This window comes from Nannospalax galili, unplaced genomic scaffold (assembly GCF_000622305.1).
Source record: "Nannospalax galili isolate Female #2095 unplaced genomic scaffold, S.galili_v1.0 scaffold107, whole genome shotgun sequence".
Taxonomy (NCBI): domain Eukaryota; kingdom Metazoa; phylum Chordata; class Mammalia; order Rodentia; family Spalacidae; genus Nannospalax; species Nannospalax galili.
In genome coordinates this window covers 2615052-2633620 of record NW_008358490.1, presented here as the reverse complement: position 1 = coordinate 2633620, position 18569 = coordinate 2615052, and the positions used below count along the sequence as shown (strand labels likewise).

At 48.2% G+C, this 18569-nt stretch overlaps 1 protein-coding gene across 6 annotated transcripts in view; it reads right to left on the bottom strand.

Moving 5' to 3' along the window:
• Ccdc88c (coiled-coil domain containing 88C) overlaps window positions 1-18569 on the bottom strand; it is a 124543-nt gene that overhangs the window by 2488 nt on the left and 103486 nt on the right. Inside the window, exons 23-29 of one of the 6 annotated variants that reach the window (XM_017795246.2) lie at window positions 17420-17565; window positions 14884-14973; window positions 13296-13534; window positions 8358-8546; window positions 6655-6723; window positions 4367-4435; window positions 2977-3266 (exon numbers count right to left, since the gene is read on the bottom strand). In XM_017795246.2, coding sequence (XP_017650735.1) covers window positions 2977-3266; window positions 4367-4435; window positions 6655-6723; window positions 8358-8546; window positions 13296-13534; window positions 14884-14973; window positions 17420-17565 — 1092 coding nt within the window. Of the gene's footprint in view, window positions 1-2976; window positions 3267-4366; window positions 4436-6654; window positions 6724-8357; window positions 8547-10444; window positions 10777-13295; window positions 13535-14883; window positions 14974-17419; window positions 17566-18569 lie in introns of those variants that run through there. The other 5 variants (XM_017795249.2, XM_017795248.2, XM_029557978.1 and 2 more) reach the window with 5 other exon arrangements.

The following is an 18569-nucleotide window of genomic DNA, read 5'->3' as shown; positions in this document are numbered from 1 at the left end:
CAACAAGACTCAGACACAGCCAATGTTTTGGTCCATTTCTCTTCCCTACAGTACAGACAGGAGTGAAGACCAGCTCTTCCTTCCCTGTCCCTCCTATAGGCTTAAGTACATCCTAATGATGGGAAAGAAGCAAGACTCACACCTGGAAAGCCAGAACTGGCTCTGCCACCCACATCTTCTGGTCTAAGAAAGGGAAGAGAGACAGATGGCAGAGGGATGGAGGACCCAGAAGTGGGGACAGCCCGGCCCAGAACATGGCACACAAATGTTGTTTCCTCAGGGCCCTGCTTCTCTTGCCCAGGAGATGTGTCCTTTGGAAAACGGGTAGAGCTACCAGAGGCAAAGGTCTGTGACCCTTTCCAGATCGGTACAGTCTTAGGCTAGTATCTCTCAGCCTGGCAGAAGCAGAGGCCAAGCCGAGGTTTCTCCCAAAGCTGACAGATATGGAAAGAGAAAGAAGGGGGCTGTGATACGGCTTAGCAGGTAAAGGCAGTAACCTGTTTGATCCCCAGCACCCATATCGTAGAAGAAGGAACCAAAGCCCACAAGTTATCCTCTGACCTTCACACTTGTATGTGGACATGCACACAAATAAATGTAATTTTTTTTTTTTTTCTTTTTTAAATAGAAGAGGAAGGAGTGATGGGAGCTCAGACAGGAGGTGAGCACCGGAAGCTGCTACCTGTTGGGGTCAGACCCTGGTTTGCTGTGGTTTTTCATTTCCTGACACATGTATCATTTCATGTTTAGAACGTCTAGATGGTTCTATTCTAGTTCATAAAATACATGACAATCATCAACTGTGGTGACCTTTCTGTCACTGGAACTCATGCCTTCCAACTCAACTTTCTTTGCAAGGGCATCACTTGGGACTTTATGCTAATCCCCTGTGAGCACCATCTCAGACTCACCCAGCCAGAAAATCTAGTGTGGCACTGTGGTCTGGCAGTTTGGACACATGTAGAGCCTGAAATCAAGCATTAGGCATGAACTTCCAGGGGCAAGCCTGTCTTTCTCAGCTCCTTGAACAAAGCCAGCATTTGGTAAACAGAAACACAAATGCAGGGAGACTGGGACCATGTTTCATCTCTCCCTTCTGTGCAACTATGAGGCCAGCACTGAGCAGCCTTTCAGAGGAGCTGGCAGGCTTTCTGTGTGGAGAGTTGGCATCATGCCCATGACCCCATAGATAGTGAGTACTCAGTGAATACCTACGAGTAAATATTTTATATTCTCTGTGTCACTGTGCCCTATTAGTACATGTTATAGGCTTTACTACATGGCTGAACCCAACTGTGTTTAAGTGGCGTAAGGTAGAAAGACTGAAGAGTATATCATAGCCCATTGGGGTGGCCCATGTGGCATGCAGGCACCGTGCTGAGACTCAGTGCAGAAGTGGTTCTGCCAGCAGGTGGTTATGGAGGATGAGAAGACACGAGCAGGTCAGTACAATGGAGCTATGGGCCCTGTCCAGCTTGCCTCTTAAAGGATTTATTGGGAGATGCTGGGAATTGAACCCAGGGCTTTGCCCAAGCCAGCCAAGTGCTTTATCACTGAACAACATGCCCAGTCCCTTGTCTTTTCTCCCAGTGTGTAAGCAAACATCTTTCTGTGGAGGGAAAGAAGGGCATATGTATGTGTGTGTGCTTGCACATGTATGAACATGTATGTGGAAGATAAAGCATTCCTTCTCCTTAGGCATTATCGTGTGTGTGTGTGTGTGTGTGTGTTTTTCCTTTTTGAGACAGGGACTCCCTGTAGGCCTAGCTGGCCTGGAACTAGCTAGACCAGGTGGGCCTTAAACTCACAGAGATCTGCCTGCCTCTGCCTCTCAAACACTGGGATTAAAGGTGTGCACCACCATACCTGGCTTTCTACTGTGTTTTCTTGAGATAGGATCTCTTATTGGCCTGTGGGTCACTGATTAGACTAGGCTGGCAGGCAAGTGTGCCTCAGTGACCTAGCATATCTCTGCTTCCCTAGCACTGAGTTTACAAGGGCCATGCCCAGCTTTTGTTTTTTTCAAGACTTAAACGTATTTTTATTTTACATGAGTTTTTCCTGAATGTTATATATGTGCACCATGTGCATGCCTGATGCCCACATGGCCAGTAGAGGCCGTTGGATTTCCTAGGACTGGAGTTACAGACAGGTATAAGCTGCCATGCGGGTGCTGGGAACCAAAACCATGTCTTCTGCAAGAGCAGCAAGTGTTCTTAACCGACGAGCCATGTTTCCAGCCCTGATGCCCAACTTTTTAATGTGGGAGACTGAACGTGGGTCTTTATGCTTGTATGTGGAAGCACTTTAGGGACTGAGCTACCTCTCCAGCCCCAAACAAGCATTTATGTTTCTATACAACTAAACAAAAATATTTAAAAACAAACAGGGTGATGGGGGAGGGGGTTGTGGCTCAGGGGCAGACTGCTTGCTGAGCATGCAAACCCAACACTAGTTAAACAAAACAAAACAAAACAAAACAAAACAAAACCTGTCAGTTACATTATGACGTGTGAAAACCATACAGAATTCAGATGTCAGTCCATTTAAGTAAAGTTACTCTGGAGGTGGCCAGTGTCTGCACTCTCTATAGCAGACACTATAGAGCAGGGCAAGGCAGCTACAACAGAACAAGGCCCAAGAAATCTAAAATGTTTACCCGGTGGTCCTTTGAAGACCCTTCCAAGTTTGCCAACAGCTGCTGGAGATGACACAGGGCAAGAAGCAGTACTCAGCTCTGCCACAAAACTTGGTGTGAGATCTGACTCTGCCAGTGGGTGCTGGCCACAGGCTGTGCCAACTTGGCTTCACAGTTGGAAGGAGGCAGCCCCCACTGTTCAGGGCCTGGCAGCCAGCTGACAGTGATCCTCTGGTTAGTGCTCCTCAATAACCTGCTACAGCCAAGCCAGCCCAGGCTGTCCCTCCTGCAGCAAGGCAGATGGGGAGACCCTGCCCCTGCTGGGCTGAAACACTCACGTGGGTTGGGGAGCTGCAGTTACTCTCCTCTAGAAATTCCTCCAAGGTGACCATCTCATTGCTGGGAGAGGCTGAGCAGGGCCGCACCCCAGTGTGGAGTGGAGCAGCAACCCTCTTCTGGATACTTTCTTGGGGGAGAGGCCCGTTCCGGGGCAGAGGGTACTCATGGCGGCTGAGGGCGCTGCGTCCTGGGGTGCTGGCATCCCAAGACAGTGTGGTGGAGTCCCTGCTGGGGATCAGGTCTGCGCTGCTGAAGCTCTCCGACCGGCTGTGCAGCTGGTCAGAGGAACCTGTGTGGGCAACATGGGTCACATCAGCCTCCGCTCTCTCTCCCTCTCCCCAAAGCTCACCTGAAACTAACCCACTGAGAAGCCCAAACCCTGGGTATTGTGCCTACCTGGTTGATTTCTTTGGTACTGTTTAGCACTCCACTTTGGCTTTTAAAAATTAATAAAAAGTAAAAGCAAAAGTTTTCACTAAAATTTAAAGATAGATAGAGATATCTATCTATCTATCTATCTATCTATCTATCTATCTATCTATCTATCTATCTATCAATCATCTCCCTCCCTCCATCTATATCTATTTTATTTTTTTGGTCTTTTTGAGACAGGGTCTCCCTGTAGCCCGCCTGGAACTCACTATGTAGACCAGGCAGACCTTGAACTCACAGAGATCTGCCTGCCTCTGCCTCCCGAGTGCTGCGACTAACAGGCATGCACCACCATACCTGGCTTAAAGATTTATTTTTTAAAAATTCCATCTCTGAGGAGGCAAGTAATATTTTTCTACTTTTCACTTTGAGACCAGGTCCCACATTGTCCAGGCTAACCTAAAACTCCCTATGCAGCCAGAAAGGACCTTGAACTTCTGCTCCTCCTGCCTCTGCCTCCCAAATTCTAAGATTACAGACATGCATCCAGTTTATGTGGTGCTGGGGGTCGGACTCTATACATGCTAGGCAAACACTCTATCAACTGAGCTATATATCCCCAGCCCCATCCATTTTTCTATCTTTAGGAAAAAAATCCACCTTCTGGGACTAAAGTGAACCCCCCCCCCCAACAAAAACCCTTTATTTGTTCTCTGCTGTACAACAGAAAGGAAAAGCTGTCCCTGTCCCCATTTCATACACAAAGTAGCTCAGACCCAGAGGATCTGCGGCTTGCCCATGTTCTCAGGGCATATGTGTGTGTCAAGGGGTGGGGCGATCTGAGTACCAATCCATTCCAACTCTCTGGCCTGTGCTTGAAACCTCATAGTGTGACTCATGGATGCATCATGTGTTTCCAACCCTGCTATGCACATTTTCTGAACTATACAAAAGTTATGAGCCCAGAGCTGAAAGTCCAAATAAACGTTCAGAAGTACTCCCAAGGAATAGCCGTACCCTTGAGGCTCAGAGGAGAGCTGTTGCTGGATGTGTTTCTGCTGCTCTCCAAGCTGTTTGGCCGAGACACTGAAAGCAAAAGGCCATCTTTACCACAAAGGCCCAGTAACCAGGTAGATCCCAGGTCAAACCATCCCACCTGAGAAACAAAACATAACCAAAGCTATTCTACATGAGCACTCAGGCCAGTGCCCTTGGCAAGGAAGGTTCAGAGACAAGAGTTTAAAATGACAGCAAGACAGGCCAAGTCACAGAACTCTAGTAGAGAAAGCAAATAGGGGAAAGGCTTCTCTGGACAAAGGTGAGTGGATATGGACCACCTGGTATATTACTGCATGGAGCTTTCCAGAACACATGCAAAGAGTCATCCAGAACAGGGATGAAGTGCTATCCAACACAGCAGGTGCATGCATGTATGTGCATACAGGGTGTGCCTGTGTCTGCCCCTGCAGGTGACCACAGGAAGGGGAGCTGGGGTGTCGGCACCAGAGCGACGGTTCTGCATGTTGTTTGCTATTCAGCCCTTTCCAACACTTTGCCTCAAACTTCCATCTGCTACAAAGGGAATACTCGAAGCTTCTGGTGACAAGTATGAAGGGACCCAGTCCTCATGGCCGTGGGTGTTGGCTTGTACCATGTCACTCTGCTTCAGACCTTCAGAAGGCTGGTACCACACTCCCTGCCATGGGCAGGCAGGCTGTCCCTGCCAGTCTGCAGATCCTGTCTTCCTCCATCAGCCTGCCTTGTGCCAGGTGAGAAAGACCCCTGCTGCTGGACTCTGAACCCCAAGGGGCAGCGTTCCTGCCCCCCAGCACAATCCAGGCACGGAGGGCTTACAGAAGCACTACAAGGCCCCTGGCTTGCTGTCCTCAAGGAGCGTTGGCTCAGGTGTCTATAGGGACAGAAGTCCCAAGTGCTGCTAAACTCTGCACAGAGCAGCCATGTAGAAAACACTTGTGAGAAAACTGCATTTGGTGATGAGCCAGAAAGAGGTGGAGCTCAGGAAGCAGTAGTGAGCCCCCATCTGAAGAGGAAAAGGGCTCTGCAACTGGCATTAAGAGTCCCTACAAGGGAAATGATACAAACAACAGCCCCCAAAGGCACCTTTTTCACTTATTTTGGAGTTTTGTTGAGTTAGTGTCTTACTAGGTAGCTCAGGCTAACCTTGAACTCACAATCCTCCTGTCTCAGGCTTCTGACCTCCACATACGCATTGTGGAGGGACTACAGGCTACATCCCCAGTGCCCAGCTCACCTTTATTCAAAGCTGCTTTCGCTTCCCTATGCTGACAGAGAAGCTGGAATCAGGACACGTGAAGAAAACCCTGTGGTCAGCCAGCCAGGAGCAGATCTGGCTACTTGGTGAGCTGGCACACTTGGCAGGGTCCCCCACTCTGGTAAAGGCAGGAGGGCTCCTAGAGCTAACAGGACTCACTAAAGAGTCTTACAGAATCTTACTAATGTCAACATCATTACACTCTCTAAACAGTGGGTAGATGATGCTGGTGCCCCCGACTGCAGCTGAGCACTTCAGATGCAAACCAAATCCAATGTTAAGTTACCGAAGTTTCCTTTTAAGGACTTTCCCCCTACTCTCCAGGGTTACTTTAAAAACATTTTAATATTCATTCATTCATTCATTCATTCATTCATTCAGCATATGTGTGTACATCAATGCATGTGTGGAGGTCAGAGGACAATTTGCAGGAGCTGATCCTCTCCTTCCACCACGTGGATTCCGGGACTGAACTTGGACTTAGCAGCTTCTTTACTCACTGAGCAATCCCACCAGCCTTCTGCATTTTTCTTCATTTACATTTATCCTTTGTTTATATTTATTGTGTGTGTATGTGTATGTACGTGTATGTGTGTACGTACGTGTGTGTATGTGTATGCACGTGTGTGTGACAGCATGCAAGAGGAGGTCAGAGGGTAATTTTTAGGAGTAGTTGCTCTCCTTTCACTACGTGGGTTCCGAAATCAAGCTCAGTTCAGCAGGCCTGCATAGCAAGTACCCTACCTACTGAGCCTTCCTGTCGGCCCCTAGTGTTGTTTTTTAAAAGCTGAGAAATGGGATGGCAGTCTGGCTCTGTGCTCAGGCTCCTGGGCAGGGCAGGGCAGAGAAGGCAGGCTCAGAGATGGTCCAGGCTCCAGGGCCCCCATTCCCACACCCTCAGTAACAATTCCACCTTCACCTCTTTTTCGTGTTAGATTTCCATGACTTCCATGCTGCTTAGCTTAAAGGAAAATTGTTCACAAAACCCAGCTAACGCCCCACGGGCACTCACCCTGCTGCCTGTGGTAGGTGCCCTCGAACTCTGTGGATGGCTCGCAGAGGTTGTCATCTGAATTACAGCCTGAGGTGAGAATAAAGCTAATGAGCTGGGGTTCTAGAATGCTCTCCACCCATAGGGGAACTCCTAGTCTCTAGCTGGGGACCAACTCAGGTACTTATAACAGCCTGAATCATGGTGACATCCTGCTCCTGGGGATGATGGAGGGGAGTGTGGATGAAACCTCCACTCATTTGCCTAAAGAGGAGACAGCCTAACACCCTGAACTCCTTCAAGTCACACTGATGTCTGTGCATGATGGGCTGACAGACGAAGGTGAACTCTGGCCTAAGAACGGGGTTAAAGGCGCTGACAGTATAGTGCCCTAGGAGCCCTTCCAACCCAAAAGGCCAGGACCACCGAAAGCAGAGGGTGTGGAAGCAATCATTCTTAGGGGTTGATGTCATCAGGTAGCAGGAGGAAAGGAAAGAAAAACAAAAAGAATTGGAACCCACCACACAAGGGGAGAGGACCTTGGTGATCAAGTCCTGCACCCCATAGCTCCTCACCAGACACTAACCTGGGAACCAATTAGCCAGCCACCAACAGGCCTCGCCCTGAGAATGGGGAAATACCCTGTGCTTCAAGCATTGAACCAGGGGTCTCTTCCCAAAAGAGAAGGGTGACCCCATATTGAAAAGTTACCTGCCCACTGGTAATGACTGTTCAGAGGGCGAGGGTCTTCAGTACAGGGATCCTATGTGTTTTTTGCCCTATTATGGCACCAAGGCATTACAAGCCCAAGCCTTCCAGAATTGAGCATTTAGTTCATTAGGAAAACTAACACTTCTTGCTCTCAATCTTCCAAATAAACCCCAGAGGCAACCATATTCAGCCCTTTCCACTGCTACTTTGGTATGTTCCTCTCTCTTCAATTATAGGGCCGTTTTTCAGTTTTAAGCATTCCTTTCCTTTTGTTTGCATATTTTAGATTTTCCAGTGCTTCCCTCTTGCCACTGCTCCTTTCATAGCATCCTGTTCTTGTTTTGTGAGTACAGTTAACTTCTCTACTGTTCCCGGGTATTTTAACATTGTCATTTCTGTTCTTCTGGACACTCACTCCAGTTCATTCCAACGCCATTTGCACTGGTTTTACTCTGACTGGGGTTGCAGGATCTCCTCAGGTGTCCATAGCGTCCATGGGCTTTACCTGACAACACCTGACCAAGCCAATTGGCTGGGGCTCTCTTCATCTAATGAGATTATGCAAAAACTATTACTGAGGTGTGAACACACATAGCTTCTAGCATTCTTGGAGAGAGCACATCCGTGTAATCCTTCAGATGCCCTGTTTTCAATATAGGACACTTCTCAGTTCCTCAGTCAATGCATTTCAATGTTAGAAACCCTCTCTAGAGAAAACACCTCCTGACTCTGGCCATGATGGAGAAGGCTGCTTGCCTGGTTTTAGCCTAGCCCTGATGCTATCAACACCTGAATGCTGCTGCTGGTAGATTCTGAGACTTTTCTTGCAACATTTATGCCTGTTGATGGTTGAATTACTTGTCCAAAAATCACTTGGCTGTTAAGTAGAGATGAAGCTTGCACCTGGACTCAAGTCTTCAACAACTTGACCCCTCTGCCCACATCTCTGAGCCTGGGTTTTAGGAGGACCTCAGGCAGGCCCAAAGCTCACCCTCAGGAAGGGCCATACTCACCTTTGGTGCGGCCTGGGTGCCAGGGGACAGGGGTAGAACCAGAAGGAGCTGCCGTGATAGCTGAGGTTGAAAAGGTCCGGGAGCCAGGCTCTGAGGGCCAGGACTTCATGGCTGGGTCGGTGGAGGTGTCTGTGCGGTCAACACTGCCTCCATGTGGGGACCCTCGCTTTGGTTTTAGATCCCCAGGGCCTGGGGCAGAAGAGGACATTGAGAAACGAGGCTGTAAGTCTGTGCCAAGGCTGGGCAAGCACACCAAGGCTAAAGCAGCTGCAGCAAGGCACGTGGCCCACAGGGACACAAGCTGGGTGCTCCCGGCTGTAGTGAGAAGTGGGAGAGGGACCACAAGGCCCTTGGCTCTAGTGTGGGCAATATGACCAGCACTGCAAGGCTGGGAGGAAACAGAACTCAAGAAGAGAAATAAAATATTGGTGACAGTCCAGAATCAGTTATAGGCACACTTCCTCCGTGACCTGGTACAGAACTCCTACCCCTGACTTCCTACAGCCCTAACAGGTACCTGCCAAGGACCACTCCAGACCTGCCACACAGGTGCTGAGGACGTTGCCTGCTGTATTCACTGTCAACCTCAAAACAGTTTGCTCTCAGAAGGGCACCTCCTCAAAAAAAATCAAAAACCTTTAACCCCTGCAAAGTGATTTTTAACTTGTATCTTATGCCTTTAAGCAATGCTAATTTTTCTACCATGAAAACATTCTCTTCATAATTAAATAATATTTTTTAAAAAGTTTTACTCCAAATACAAAATAAAAGTGGGGGTGGAGGGCTGGGGACAGAGCTCAACTGGGAGAGGGCTTGCCTCCTATGTGTAAGGTCTGGGCTTGATCCCCAGTGCTTTGGAACAAAGCCCCCCAAATAAAAAACAAAATAACAAAACCGAGGAGCATATCCCTAAGAGCTGGCCAGACCTTCTGCTCAAGGCCGTGCCCAGGGGCCAGGCTGCGTGTGGAGGCGCATTCCTGTACAGCCCCGACTCCTCACAGCCCCTCTTCGGGGCTCTTCTCACTGTGGTGTCAAGGGCCCAGACGGTAGGATCTGAGTTGAATGGGGAATTCAGATTCTGAATGATAACCTTGATGAGAAGCAAGCCCCAAGTCTGGTGGAGTGAAGAGTGATAGGTCTTCCTGTGGGTTAGATGGAAATGAGGGTCCAGAAGGAAGGTGGAGGTGGGCCAACAGTTAGCATGAGCGCCAGACAGACAAGCACAATTCCAGCAGCATGCAGGGAAGACAGACTCCAAGGGCCAGGCGACACAATGACTTGGGGTTCCTAAAGCCAGGGTCATGAGCTGAAGAAGCCAGTGATGCATTAACCAACTGTAATGTTGTCATAGTTATGGACTTTTAGGGTTATTTTGGTGACATTAGTTTTCCATGTGCAGTATAGTACTGACAGACTTTCCTTTTAAGATAAAAGTTAAATGCAAACTGTGAGCCAATTTAAGAGAGGGTACATAAACAACCATATAGGCGACAGAGGGCCATGGCAAAAATCACCAAGATTGGTGTAAGAATGCTGACAGGCAACTTGACAGTGTGTGGCGTGTGACCTCTGGCCAGTATTTTCCCCTGCTGTGCATGTGATTTATGTGTCAATGTTCTTTCTGTCTGCTATGATTTTAATTTCATCATCCAAGATGTCAGAGAATCACAGCAGAGTCATAAAACTTCATTTAGGGCTGAACTTTGGCTGGGCAAAATCAATCCAATTATTCAAAATGCTGGAATAGAGCAGTCAATCAAAACAAAGCCCTCATGATCAGAAGCAGTAACTCCATGATCTGACAAAGAAAGAGCCAAAATACCACTGCTTAAAATAAATCTTTGGAAAAGTAGCTCACTTGAAGGAGGGTGTGTTTTAAGATAAGAAGCACAGCAGCAACTGACCACTTCTGCTTTACATGGGCACGGCATAAGCTTGCAGGGGCAGGAGGGACGGAACACACAGCCTCTTCACTTACTTAGTGTGGACCTCCTGGCCCAAGGAAAAGCAAGTGCACGTATGTCCTGAGGGTCCCCTAAAACTGTGCTGTGCTGAAGAAACAGTCCAGGGAGCATGGCAACTCATCTTCTACTTTGCAATCAGAATCCACGCTGGCTATTTTGGAACTGGGGTGGGGAACAGGGGTGCCCTAGGGGCCACGTGGCCTTTAGGGACTGACTTGTTTTGGTGGGTTGTCTGAATTTCAGAAATGAAGGAGGATGTATGGTGCAGACACATGGTAAAGAAAGGGGTCAGAAATCCCCAATGTCTGAGAAAGAGACAGGCTCATTAGGAGAGGATGGGATGTCGGAGGAAGACCAGAACCGGAGGCGTTTAGACAGAGCTGGGTGGGCTGTTGGAGACTTGTCTTTTTCTTTGCTTTTGCTTCTCAAAAAGGGACTCTTTTTGCGATGAGATGCTAAATTATCATCGGGATAACCCAAACGAGGAAGGGAAAAAAATGAAATGAATAATAATTACAAATGAGTTTAAATTAGCAAGATATACGTAGGAAAGCTGACTCCTCTCCGACCAACACCCAACACTCAGGCCAGAGTCATTTACGCTCTGACTTAATTTAATTTAGTGGCACCCCAGTCCAACCATTACTCACAGAGCACATCAGGAGAATTATACACTGCCTAAGGAGCCGCTGGTCGAGATGATTTTTCAATTCCAGTGTGTTAAATTATTAAATAAGAATGCTTATTAACACAGGAGCCAGCTCCTCTTACTCATCCATTTTAATGACAGGGTCCCTGACAACTCAGCTCACACACAGCTCCTGTTGCCACTCCAAGACCTTAGAAACACTTAATGATACGGTTCTGGCCCACTGCCGTGGTTCAGTCTCCCTAAAGTACTCACAAATCATTTCTGTATTTCTAAAATCACCTTTTGGCAGGATGAGTTTAAAAAGAAATAGAATGCCTCTTTTTCATGCCCCGCACCAGGAGCAATTGTTGCCTTTTAGATCCCTCCACATCTTCCACTCCTTGACCTTTATAGTAAGCGATGCTGAAAGCAGACAACTGATCTAACCTCCTGAGCATGTCTTAGCCAGCTAACCAAGTTCTGATTTAGGGTGACTGCTGGGTGGGACCAGAGTATTTCTTTTGTTCCATCTCCACCTAGTGGCTATATCCCACGACAAAATAAGGCTGGTACTTAGAGCTCAGGGAGGCTCTAAGGGCTTTAGAATGTACAGGGACCCAAGCTGCTTTCACCAAAGCCAGCACAAGCTCAGGAGCCAAGCATTAGACAACTGGGTTTGGATCTCACTTGTATCAGCCACAATGTAGCCTGGTTCCAGCCTTGCTTTCTCAATTAAAAAGGGCTATCTTTATGAGACCATCTTCAAAAAAATAACATAATGACCCATCTCACAGGTCATTCAGGATTATATAAGACAGAGAGCATGAAAAGCATTCGGGAGGGTGCTAAGCCCAGGGCCAGGCTCAACTGTCAGCAGCCTGGTGCTTCATATTTGGGCCACGTAAGCATTCTTTTCTCTCAAAGTTTTCCTAACTTGACTAGACTGAGCATAGCTGGCCCATTAGACTGAATAACACAGGCTGAAATGAGAAACATTCCAAAGGTCACAACAGCCAGTATGAAAACTTGAGTAGGTAGACTCTTGAGTTGTAAGAAATATTACACTAACGCTAAGAGATGTGTGAGCCAGCTCTGGCCTGTGATCTCAGCACTCAAGAGGCTGAGGCAAGACGACTGTTGTGAATTCCAGTTTAGCCTGGACTATAGTGTGAGACCATCTCTAACATCAAGTTTCACTGCTACTTCCCTCAGACAAGCCTCTCACCTACTCCTGAGCCCACAAAGAGCAGATGTGGCAGACAGGCGTGTGCAGCTTTCTCACAGTTGAAAACGACACAAGTACTTTCAGTGATGAAGGTGCACGCACTAGTCTGCGGGCACTTATCACTGGTTCTCAGTGTTCTGTCAGCTCCCTGAGAGCTCCGGGCTCCCTAACATACATTCAGAAAGTTCTGGTGTCTTTGATTAAAAACTTAAGTTACTTACTCAGTGTGAGGGGCTGGTATAAATCCAAAAACATACTAAAAAGTAAACTTGAAATTTTCACAATAGTTACGGTGTTTCACAGACTCTAGGACAGTTATTTTGATACCTTAACAGATCTAAAATTAGGATACTGCTTCATCAATGTCATATAGTTACTGTATGCCAGGCAGCGACCATGGCAACACTGTCACTACTACACCCGATTTACCTGGCACATCCTTTCCTTTGGTGTGTGTGCACAACCATCTGTCTTTTAGACAAGATTTCACTGCACAGGAGTGTGCTAAAACTCCTCAGTGAGAAGCTGCCATGTCTGCTGGTTGCGTTTCACCAGCATCAGAGTCACTGCTGACTCATCCGGCCTGAGACTTGATGAAACACAGCACAGACAGTTACAGCACTGCTCTTATTTCAGAGCCTCTAGCCAATTCCGAACCACATGACATCCCTCTGGGAAGACGCACCCTGTGCCTTTAGGGCTTGAGGGCAGATACAGGCAGAGAAGGAACCAAGGTGCCTTGCAAATGATGAGATGACTGAGGACTTTCAAATTCTAGGACATGTGGAAGGCATGGGAAATGTGTGTAGGATCACCCTATGGAAAAGAGCTTACTGTGACCTTTGACACCTCTGAGGGAAACCCAAACACTCTGCTACTGTGCCTGTCTTTAGGGTGCCTGCTCAAGTATCACCTCTGGATGCTCAATTACCCACCAGTCTATGCCATGAATGGTGCTTCCCACTCTAAAATAACAAAGGGCTCTGGGCAACATGGTCACAGCACAGATGTGGATACAATACACCTCTACAGTCCCACAGAAACATGGTACACCCCAACAGTGAATGGATTTGGGGACCTCCATTCTCACCTGGCCACAGCCAGGCTGATAGCCCTACCTTTCCCCACAGGCCCATTGTGGGTGTCACGCTCTTCTGCAGAATTCAAGCCAGATGGGGGGATATCAGGGTTCTCTGGCTGTGACCTGAGAGGCTGAGAGGCAGATGGTGAGGCAGGGTCTGAGGATTCCAGCTGCCAGGAGGGGCTGTCTGTGGTCGATTTTAACCGTTCTCTGGAACCTTCTTTCTTTGGCTTGATAAGTTTGACTAAGGCTTTGGCTCCAATCCAGTGGTTCTTCCTAGTTAGGAGGAGATATTTAGAAGGTACAACCCATGCTCACAGATGCCTGAGACCAATGATGGGCTGGGCTAGGGGGTGTGGCTCAGTGGTAGAGCTCTTGCCCAGCATTCATAAGGCCCCAAGGACCATGGCTGTCCACATCGTTAAAACCCTGACCAGGCAACCAAGTCTCCTCACACGAAAAAGGAGGATGGTGCTTGTGAACATTGGCACAATCCTATCTGCACCTCAGGGGATGGAAATTAGGTGGAACTTAATTCTCAGGTGCAGGTTGGGCAGAAGGGTATGTGATGTCAGAAACACTGCTAGTCTCCCAGAAGAGCACTTAAATGAAGGTGATGGCTCTTGCTCATCTGTGACGAGAAAGAATGGGGCTATACTAACTACTTGTCATTTTTAGGTCTATTTTTTGCTGAAGTTGATCAGTGAAATAAGAGGGTATTAACTGGGCATTCCCCAGGCACTGAGCAAGCTGGACCAGTGTGTCTGGATTAAAGCCAGCACATTTAAAGGAAACTGGTGACATACAGCTTGTCAGAAATGGAAAACATTTTTAGCTACCTGGAAGAGAGCCACACCTGCACGCCCCCGTCTCTGAAGCTGGGGCTCCGTGTTTACCTGTTTCTCCTACTCCTCGCCTCAGCCACAATTTCCCCATCACACAGGAGACGGAGACTGGGAGCCTCCATAGAGCACCCTGGGGCTTCATGGTGATTACAACATTCAAATCTAGCTAGGACAGTCCAGAGGGGTGGCTCCTGAGCCTCTTGCTGGGGGCGGGAAGCACTGCTGGAGGAGGCTGGCTGTCTACAGGGACTACCCTCAACTTGAGGCGACTGTTCATGGGAGCAGAGACTTTTTATGAAGCTACAGTCTTTGACTGCAGAAGAAATTCTATGAGGCCAATGGGATCCTATGTTGGATAACTGTAAGGTCCAGCCAGGTGTCCTGCCCATAAAGGACCACAGGTATCCAGTTAAAACTGACAAGGCAGCCTTATGCTGCCCTGCTTTTTAATAGCTCTGAGCCCTGCTCTAACAGCTCTGAGTTCACAGACTTTCTGCCTCTTATCAGGGCTTGTTGGTAGATGGAGCCTGGGTTTTATCAGCTGCTATTTGCCACCTCTTACAAGACAAACTGCAGTACACAGGGTGGGGCTGAACGAAGCTCTAACTTCTTTGTTGTGGAGAACATTGGCACATGATGATCTGCCAGTTGTGGGGTGGGGGTGGGGAATCTCTAAACTAGGGCATGAGGTTGGTACTGCTCTATGGCTCCCCAGCTACCTTTTTTCACAGTTAAGCTGGCTGTGTTCACTATATGTCACTGTATCTTAGACCCACTCACTTCTTTGGAGCTGGATCATAGAACTTGTATTGATCCATGATTTTTTCTTCCAGTTTTTCCTTATGCCTCCGTAAAGCATTTAATTTGTCTCTGTAAACAGAAGGGAAAGGAGAGCCATCAGTCCAGTTTTAAATAAGCAAGTGAGCCCACTCACCAGCCTAGCCTGGATCAGACACTGGCGTTTATCTGGGATTCAGATCTGAGGATGTTCATCCCCACACTAGCCATTGAGTTGGGAATTTATGAGCAGAGGACCTGCTTATGGAGCCAGGGAACCTATGACTCTCAGACCACAGGGGATCCAGCTAAGTCGCCTAAAGGGAGCAAATCTCTGATCACCTGAGAAGCTGCTGAGAGGCCCCCATGACTTGTCAACCAGGCCAGGTCACACAGGACCTATAGCACCCCCTCAGGGTGCAAATTAACACCTGGACACTGAGGCTAACACAGTTAGTGCAGCCAAGGCACTCTGGCACCTAGTAACAAGGCGCAAAACAGAGCAGGCCAGAGAGAGGTAGGGCCTGGGACAAGCCTGTGCATGTCTGGGCAGTTAGCCCCCCAGAGCAGCCAGGCAGGAAGAAAGCAGACCTGGTAGGGACAACTTTTGAGGTGCGAGAAGCTCAGAGGATGAAGCAAATATCTTGGTTTCTAAATGATGGAAACCAGTTCACATTTTCAAAATGACAGCAAGGGAATGGCAGCTCTACTGCCTCTGTGTCCTGGGGCGTTTGCCATGCTTGCTAGACTCTGGGGGCCTCCTGTGCGGCCTGACAACTCAACCCCCCCTCAGTTTCCTCATGAGAAAATGAGGCCTTAGACAGGGGGGTAATTGTTCAGGTTTCTTCATCCTTGAAGGTTGAACTCTGGGAAAGGGGGATAACGGGGGGGACCACTTTGCTCCCTACCCATGGTCTGTGCTGTGGCCCTGCTCTCAAGCTGTGCTGTGTGTACACTCAATGTGGGGGAAGGTCAGAGAACAGCCTCTGGTGCCAAGCCTCAGGTTCTGTCCACCTTTTTTAAAAAAAAAATGAGTGTCTCACTGGCCAAGAACTCACCAGTAGGCTAGGCTTGCTGGTTGGTGGGCTCCAGTGTCTCAACTACCTCTGCCTCTCGAGTGCTGGGACTACAAGTACACACCACCATACTCAGCTTTTAAAAATTTTCACAGTCTCTAGGAATGGAATTCAGGTCCTTTTGCAAGCACCTTACCTGACTGAGCCATCTCCCCAGGCCATTTCCTGTGGACCCACAGATGTACAAATTCACAGAGCCTGGAGCAGGATCTGAGCGGTGTGCCAAGCCATGGGCCTGACACAGACACTCTCTAATGTAAAAACGTCACCAATAATCTCCCCGGGACCAGTCTCCTACACCTTCTAGTTAGTTAGCAGCTGCCCAACCTCAGCTGGCAATTCTACAATATGGATTATAGAGGGTCAACTTCAAGCAACAGTCATTCACACCCCAAATTATAGTGTGGGTTTGCACGTAAACCATCCCTCAGTGGGTGGTCTGTAGAACAAAGAGGAGGAGCATCTTTTCAGAGAGAGCTGGGATAGCACCAGGGGTTCAGTGACCACACCTTTCCATAGACATGTCACTTCCTGTTTTCACTATGCTCAGGCCAGTACAGCAAGGCTTGCCTGGGATGCTGGTCACAGGAAGGGAGAGCCAGTCAGCACAGTATGGAGTGATACACCTTGGACTATTCAACTGTGGAACCGGCATCAGGGTTCTTCCACTTGTCTACTTCTGGCCCCAGACACACACCCCTTTCCAACACTTCTCTGTGGACTCAATGTCTGTAGCTGGGCAGAGAGGCCTCCTACTGCAGAACACCCCTCTTCTCAGCCTCCCTCTCAGCAGCAGAAACCAACTTGTACCACCCTCCCTTCTGTGCCTCTCAACATTTGAGCGGGAGAAGATATGGCTCTGATTTCCTCATGGTTCCTGGTTTCCATGGCCCACACAAGGCTGGGGGAGGTGAATCAGGTCACAAAACAAATCCCCTCCAGGCAGGTGAGGAAGACACCAACTGTCAGTCTCCAAACCGAACTACTTCCCTGAAACACCTCTTCATGGTGTTGGTCTATTTCTATAAACTGAACACAAGCCTAGAAGCAGAGAAAGACATTCCAGTGGTGGGCAATGCTTTAGAAAAGGTAGACAAGGGCTGAAGAGAGAGTTTAGTCAGTAAAATGCTTGTCATGCGAGGGTGAGGACCAGACTTCGGGTCCTGAGAACCCACATAAAAAGCTGACATGGTGGCATGACCTTGTGATCTCAATGGGGAGGAGACAGGCTTGGGGCTCACTGGACAGCCAACCTTAGCCTAGCAGCAAGCTACAGGCCCATGAGAGACCCTGTGTCAAAAAAACAAGATGGACAGCTGTTCTGAGGAATGATACCTGAGATTGAACTTTGGTCTACATGCACACACACACACACACACACACACACACGACCACTGCTTGCTGTGGGAACTGGGGAGTAGTCCGGAACCCTTGCTGACATGCCATCCCCACGGCCCACTTACATGTACTGCTTCTGCTCCTCATGGTACTGCTCCTTGCTCTCCATGTTCTGCTCTAGGAGCATCTGGTTCTGCTGGCTCAGCAGCTGGATCTGGCTCAGGAGGTGATGATTCTCCTCCTCCAAGTTCCCCTTGAGACGGGAGAGCAGCTGAAACACACACCAAGAGGGGCTCACACACCATCCGACCCCACGATCTCACTCTGCGAACCCAGCTTCCCAAAGAAGGAAAGAAACCCTTGCACGAGGATGTCCATCTTGGTATTGTCTACACTAGTGAAACCCTGGAAAGGATCAAAGAACCAGGAACCTGGCCACATTCTTGATAAACACACTGCCCAATCCAGGGAGCTAGTGGGCAGCATATGGTTACTGAGTGCACGCAATGCAGCCAGTTAGGCCGAGGTGCCGTCTGATGTAAGACACACAGAGATGTTGGAGGCTTGATATGAAAAAAGAGAACATCAAATTATATATGAAATATTTATGACATACTGATTAAATAAAACATCATTAAAATTAATCAGGCATGTGGTTCAGTGGTAGAGAGCTGCCATGCAAGTACTAGGCCCTATCCCCAGAACTGCAAAGGAAAAATTCATCTCACAGGAGAAAAAGAAACTTTAAAAAATATATTTTATTATTTTATGTGTATGTGTGTATTGCCTGCCTGCATGTAGGTAAGTACACCCGTGTCGTGCAATGCCCAAGGAGGGCAGAAGAGACTATTGGATCCCATGAAACTGGAGTTACGGACAGTTGTCAGCTGCCATGTGGGTATTGGGATTCAAACCTGGATGGTTACTAGAAAATGCTAAATCTCATATGTAGCTTCCATTATATTTCAACTGAACAGGTTTATTCTAAAAGAGAGGTAGTGTTTTCTGTGTTCAAAACAGAGAATAAAGACCTTGGGCTTCCCAACATCTAGGGTGTGTCACAGCTACTCAGCCCCTGCAGCACAAAACAGCCATCGGGAACTGAAGTGTGGCTGTGTTCTAAAAGAACTTTATTTATAGATGCCAACATTTAATTTCATTTAATTTTTTATAATTAAATGACTTAAGAACTGCCAGGTGTGGTGGTTGGTACATGCCTTTAATCCCAAGCAGAGGCAGGCGGATCTCTGTGAGTTCCAGGTCAGGTCAGCTGGG